This window comes from Lasiosphaeria miniovina, assembly GCF_030549165.1.
Source record: "Lasiosphaeria miniovina strain SMH2392-1A chromosome Unknown B0T26scaffold_1, whole genome shotgun sequence".
Classification (NCBI taxonomy): domain Eukaryota; kingdom Fungi; phylum Ascomycota; class Sordariomycetes; order Sordariales; family Lasiosphaeriaceae; genus Lasiosphaeria; species Lasiosphaeria miniovina.
This window is the reverse complement of record NW_026848220.1, coordinates 7723132-7729390: the sequence shown is the minus strand read 5'-3', so window position 1 is coordinate 7729390 and position 6259 is coordinate 7723132. Positions and strand designations below refer to the sequence as shown.

Here is a 6259-nt window from a genome sequence, read left to right as displayed (position 1 = left end):
AGGGGTACCCTCAGGCACCACCGAGCGGTACCCTCAGGCACCCTCCCGATGCGATCCCACACGAGAGCGGCCAGGTGGAACAAGGTGTCGACTCCTGGCAGATTGCCGCTCAGCGGCCCTGCCAAGCCCATATAAGGGCTGTGGATAACCCTGCCACGATGCCAGACCTTGTCCAGCTCTTGTCAAGCTCCAGACCTTGTCCAGCTCCAGCTCCAGCAATCAGCCCTCTCCCAGCCATACTCGGGCACCATCAGCCCACCGCCACGATGCGCGTCTCTACTCTTGTAGCCCTGGCCCTGCCGGGTCTCGCGGCGGCGCTACCATCAGCGTCCAAGGACAAGAGATACACCGAAGTCCACGAAGGAACCAACTACACCGTCTTCGAGCACGCTGCAACCGCGGCCAAGCTCTCCTTCGTGACCAACTCGGGAATCTGCGAGACCACGCCCGGCGTGAACCAGTATTCCGGCTACCTCAGCGTTGGTAAGCTCCTCGGCCTTGAACTTTGTCGCGCTGTGCACGGCCGTGAGTTGTTGACATGTCTCCATGACATAGGCACCAATATGAACATGTGGTTCTGGTTCTTCGAGTCCCGCTCCACCCCGACCACGGCCCCCCTTGCCATGTGGCTCAACGGGGGCCCGGGCTGCTCCTCAATGATTGGCCTCTTCCAGGAGAACGGGCCGTGCCACTTCGTCAACGGTGCTTCGACGCCCTCCCTGAACCCCTACAGCTTCAATACCCACGGTAAGTTGGACCTTGATCAGCAGACAAGCAGTCTCGCAAGGTGCTGACCGTGCTATTAGCCAACATGCTCTACGTGGACCAACCCATTGGCACTGGTTTCAGCTACGGCACCGACTCCGTGACCTCGACCGTGACAGCTGCTCCGTTTGTCTGGCAGTTTATGCAGGCGTTTTATGCGGCCTTCCCCCAGTACGAAAACCGGGACTTTGGACTCTTTACCGAGTCATACGGAGGTTTGTGAAGCCCTTGAAACTAGCCTCCTTGTTTGAATCTCGTTTATGGCTCCGGCTGACTCCGAACCGCTCTCAGGACACTACGGGCCAGAGTTTGCCTCGTATTTTGAAAGCCAAAACGCCAAGATTACTAGCGGTTCCCTCTCGGGCCAGAAGATCGACCTCGTGGCGCTAGGAATCAACAACGGGTGGATCGACCCTGTCAACCAATACAAGGCGTATCCCGACTACGCCTTCAACAACACGTACAAAAAGCTCGTCACCGCCTCCCAGTACTCGTCCTACGTCAGCGCCTGGAACACAAAGTGCGTGCCGGCAATGGCCAAGTGCACGAGCCAGACGGGGAGCAACTCGGCCTGCGAGACCGCCGACAATACGTGCTACAACGCCGTCGAGGGCCCCATCGAGAACGCCAACGACTTTGACGTCTACGATGTGAGGGCGCCCAGCAACGACCCCAACCCGCCAGAGACATATGTTACATACTTGCAGAGCGCAGCCGTGGTGAAGGCCATTGGCGCCAAGGCAACGTATGCCGAGTGCCCCGACGCGCCGTACGAGAAGTTCTCTGCTACTGGGGACGGTGAGTCTGCTCCTTGCACCTGCCCGGTCTTGATGCATGTCACGGCAGCTGACACGCGACACAGGTGCTCGGAGCTTCTTGAGCTCGCTCTCGACGGTTGTCCAGTCCGGCATCCAGGTGCTCGTGTGGGCAGGCGACGCCGACTGGATCTGCAACTGGATGGGCAACTTTGCGGCGGTAAACAGCCTGACCTGGTCTGGCAAGAGCACCTTCGCCTCCAAAGCTGTCACCCCGTACACAGTCGGCGGTACTTCATACGGCGAGTTCAAAACCGTCAGCAACCTGAGCTGGCTGCGTGTGTATGCCGCTGGCCACGAAGTGTGAGTGCCTACCTACTTCCCTGCTGATTATGCAATATGATCATCAGTGATTGTTGGCTGACTGTGCATTTTAGTCCTTTCTATCAGCCGCAGGTTTCATTGCAGGCGTTCTGGCAGACGCTTCAAAAGCAGCCGCTTTCCTCTACTTGATGAGGGTTTGGCGGTGTCGAGGAATTGGGGAGTAATCAGTACAAGTACAGGTTGCACGATGAGAAGGCAACCAGTTCAAACTTCGGAGACGCAATCTCCAATTGCGACGTTCAATATTCTTGAAATCTCTACTTAATTAGCTGCAGTCAAATTGACCGTACTTCTGCACTGGCTTGCACATGAAACACCTCCAAGAGAGATGCTTGACCGTTGTGTAACTATGCCCACCGTTGTGTAACTATGCCTACGTTCTGCCTTGATTCCCTATCCAATGAATGTCCGTGTTACGAGTCCCCCTTTCTATCCCGATCCCGAGCAGTCCGTGTTACGACTTCCCCTTTCTATCCCGATCCCGAGCAGTATCTTGTATCCTCCCCGTGCATCGACGCGGCAAATGCAGCAGAGCACACTCGGACACGGTCTAATCCAGTTTCTTCCACCACAGCTGCGACTCGTGCGTGGCTGTCTTGGACGTCACGATGCGCAGGAACACGCTGCCGTCGGGCTGCCGAAAGACTGTATAATTCCGCGGCTGTCGGGTGCCGACCCATGACGCCGTGCTGGCGACCGTCAAAGGCCCGTGCATCATCTGGCCCGACGTCTCGGTTGAGGGAACCGTGTCGCTGACCGACAGCGGCCCCGCGTACGCCAGCACCGTCGCCACGCCCGCCGCCGACGGCCCGAGTGTCGCCGACATGTACCCCGTCGCCGTGTAGATCAAGATCCCGCCGGATGGATTTGAGCGCTGGGCCACGCCGTTGTAGAGGCTGTGCAGGAGTCGCTAAGCGTCATGTATGTGCATGTCGTGTATGTGCATGTCGTGTATGTGTATGTAGGGGAGGGAGGTGGGTACGTACTTTGTGGTGTTGTAGAGCGAGTAGGTACCCGCGAGGCTCGCGAGAAGAGCCTCTGGTCTCATTGTATGTCAAAGGTGCTAGGAATGCCAGCAAGTAGGACAGTTGCTGGTGAGTAGACAGTTGCTGATGAGTAAATAGTTGCTGGTGAGTAGACAGTTGCTGATGAGTAAATAGTTGCTGGTGAGTAGACCAAATCGCGAGAGAGAAGCGGAAACAGAGACCGTTCAGTTCCGGCCCAGAACCAGCCCCTTTAATGCGTCCGCGGCCACGCCGCCTAGAACACCAAGCCCAGCAGCCCCCACGAAATAATCACGCACACCTCCACAACCCGCAAGCCACTGATGGAGAGATAGAGATACTGTATGCTATCTCGCCGCTGCTCGAGGAGGCTGACCCACCGACCGGGCAATTAGCCTGTATGGCCGCAGCAGCCGCACGAGAGAGATAAGAACCGCGCGGCCGACCGGGAATTCCTGGCTTACACGGCCGCCCTGCATGCAACCCTATCTATATAATTATTAACTACCCACGTCTCAGGAGCGGCCTCGGGCGTCGCGCGAGATTAGTCCGTGTTGCTGGGATTCTGCCAAGCCGGTGCAACCGGGGTGGGAGGGAGTGGGCGTTTCCAGACAGCCGGGCACTGCTCATGGGATTCATTCCTTTGCCGCAGAGCATCCAAGCATAATATGGGGATAGCTATTCTAAAGACCCATTCTTACTACTGTGCCGGTAATATCGGTGGTTTAGGCCGGCTGTTTTGGTAAACATTAGGACAGTCCGAACTTTAAGATCGAAACATCCCCGCCTGCTACCACAGACGGTGGAATTTCGTGAGACAAAAGGGTAAAAGACAGGAAGCACACTGGCTTCGCTCTCGGCCAACTGTAAACCCTAAATCACTGCCGAACGTATATACCACGATTTCGGTTCTAGTTTCCAGCGAAGTAGCTCAAAAGTGCTCTAACACCTAATGGACGTGGTCGAGCGGCTGCTGGTAACCCTGCAGCCTAGTAGACCCTTCGCTTTTGCTAATAGGGTCAGGCATCGAACCGCGTTCGGGCCTTGACCCTCGTCTTTTTTTTCCCCTTTGGTTTTTGCTAGTATACGCAGCGTAGCCAGACGAATACTTTTCTGCTGAATACTATTAATTATTTAGAAATCCCCTCTGCGTTGAAAATCCTTCAATGTTGTACTGCGTGTTGCAGGCAGGCGGAGCGGAAACGTTTTAACGTAGGCTGGAGAGCCAAGTGCAGGGTAGATCGCAGGGAACTGTGCCTTACGGTCCAAGTGCAGGGTAGGTCTTAGGAAACTGTGCCCTACAACCCAGTGGGCTGTAGGGAACTCTGCCCTACAGTCCAGTACAGCATTGCCCTGTAGAAGGCACTGAGGGAAGCAGCCTGACTGCTACAGTTCTGTAGCACTCTGCCAAGACGAGCAGAGGTTCTGGAAGATGCTGTGGAGCTCAGTCAACAATCTGGAGACGGGCTGATCAACAGCACTAATCACACCAAAACGACCGCTGTAGTGTCCTACACTTCAGAGCCTTATAGCAATAGTAACCAGCCATACTTTAACAATCAAATATCATGGTATTTCAAAGTTCCGTTGAGAATGGCTATCCGCTCTGCGTACTGACGAGATGCCTAATATACACCGTCCCAATGCGATTCGTCTTACCACCCTTTGCGCGTCATTCTTCCAAGTCAGTAACTTGGATGAAACCGCAAGACATGAAATCGAGGCTGCAGCGACGGCGCACAAGTTGGATACCAAACGAGCTTTCAGGTGATGGCGGCGCCTTGTTTCAGACTTGCATCTAGAGTCTGTCGTCTTACGGCAAGTCAAAGCTGAATAGCAAATAATTAGACAAATACTTGACAAAGAAGCCCAGTGACTGTTCCGCCTCGACGCCTAACATCCGCCACCAGAAGCCACATCGTTTCTCATGCAGCTATGTCCAACGCCTGTGTAGTTCCACCCAGATGCCCAAAAGTAACCGCTAGGAGCTATAATTGCCGTTGCTTATGGAGTTCTAGTTAACGCTGGTGCAGCTCCTCGTTCTGGTTGTGCTGAGTCTCCTGATCACGCTGGCCTTGCTACTCTTGCTTGTTGTGCTGGACTTCCGGCTTTGATTCGTCCGCCAGATCTTGTTTATCCTGATAATCCTTCTCATCTTGCCGATCTTTCTTCTCTGACTCCTTGGGCTGGTCCTGCTGGCTTTGATCATCCTTACCTGACCAACCCTTCTCGACTGGCTGATCCTTCTGGCCTTGCTGATCTGCCTGATCTTTCTCTTGTTGCTGAGCATTGTGCTCCTCTAACTTCCTCTTTTCAGCCTCTCTGGCGTGGATCTCGTTCCAGCGGCGGGGGTGTTTCCTCTTTGCAGCCTCCTGGCGCTCGTCCCAGCGGCGGAGGAACTCGGTGTACTCCCTCTTTGGGACCTTCCCCGGCACCTCCCAGAGGTCGTATTTTATCTTGCCCCACGCCTGTAATTGCTCCAGGAAGCCCGCATTGGGGCTGACGATGCGGCGCTTGGCGCGCACGGCCGCCAGCGCCTCGTCAACGGATTGGCCATGCTTCTTCATCAGGTAGGCGATGACAACCGTCGCTGACCGCGAGATGCCCATGCGGCAGTGCACCAGCACGCCCCCGGGCACAGTCCCTATGGGCTGGCCGAACTCGTGCGTGTGCTCAGGCCCGGTCTCGTCGTTCTGCGGGTCTGGGTACACGGGTACCACCATTGCGAGCTGTTTATCGATAAACTCGCAGATCTCGTCCAGTTTGGACAGGATGTCCATCCAATCTGCGTCGACGGCCGGGATGAAGAGGCGGCGCGCCGCTGACACATGATGCTGAACATGGGGGTCCATCCAGCGCGGCGACTTTTCTGTCATGAGCGACAGTGTTGACGTGATAGAGTGCTTCTTCAGTGTCTCGACGTCGTACGAGCTGCTGAAGTTTCCGAGGAAGAGGCGCGGCGCGATCTCCGAAATTGACGGGGGGTTGAGAAACCATTTGAGTTGCGGCGTGAGCTCGGTGGTTTCCTCCATGGCTGCGTGTTGCGTCGTGAGCTGTGTCGATCTCTCCATTGTTGCGTGCTTGCTGGGTTGCGATACGTACGTGGTGAATGGTGGCGTTTGTTAGTGTGAAGAATTGGAAATTTAGGTTGTGCTGTAAGGTAATCGAGAGAAGACCTCCCCTGGTCACGGGCGAGCTCGACACTAATCTTTATCGATATAGCGACTGGGTTACAAACCCTACTTCATCCTCTGCTTATGAAGAGCCTTTCGTCTAATGCGATATATGGATTAAAGTTGGTCACTAACCGGCGGAAGCACGAAGCACAAGCCCAACACGAAAGGTTCTCGG

At 55.3% G+C, this 6259-nt stretch overlaps 3 protein-coding genes across 3 annotated transcripts; 1 reads left to right on the top strand and 2 right to left on the bottom strand.

The window, feature by feature from the left end:
• Nucleotides 1-266: 266 nt before the first annotated feature.
• On the top strand, nucleotides 267-2033 carry B0T26DRAFT_671397 (carboxypeptidase-like protein S1; the record flags this gene model as incomplete). The annotated part of the gene is made up of 6 exons (XM_060439318.1): nucleotides 267-483; nucleotides 556-747; nucleotides 807-980; nucleotides 1057-1563; nucleotides 1628-1883; nucleotides 1958-2033. The coding sequence occupies 6 exons, from the start codon at nucleotides 267-269 to the stop codon at nucleotides 2031-2033; spliced, it is 1422 nt and encodes a 473-aa protein (XP_060304105.1).
• A 421-nt stretch (nucleotides 2034-2454) lies between these two features.
• On the bottom strand, nucleotides 2455-2952 carry B0T26DRAFT_630894 (uncharacterized protein; the record flags this gene model as incomplete). The annotated part of the gene is made up of 2 exons (XM_060436292.1): nucleotides 2455-2800; nucleotides 2891-2952. The coding sequence occupies 2 exons, from the start codon at nucleotides 2950-2952 to the stop codon at nucleotides 2455-2457; spliced, it is 408 nt and encodes a 135-aa protein (XP_060304104.1).
• Nucleotides 2953-5262: 2310 nt separating this feature from the next.
• Nucleotides 5263-5898, bottom strand: B0T26DRAFT_597258 (protein-tyrosine phosphatase-like protein; the record flags this gene model as incomplete). The annotated part of the gene is made up of 2 exons (XM_060435639.1): nucleotides 5263-5559; nucleotides 5629-5898. Coding segments are annotated over 2 exons (567 nt in total), but the record flags the coding sequence as incomplete, so codon positions are not given.
• Nucleotides 5899-6259: the final 361 nt, after the last annotated feature.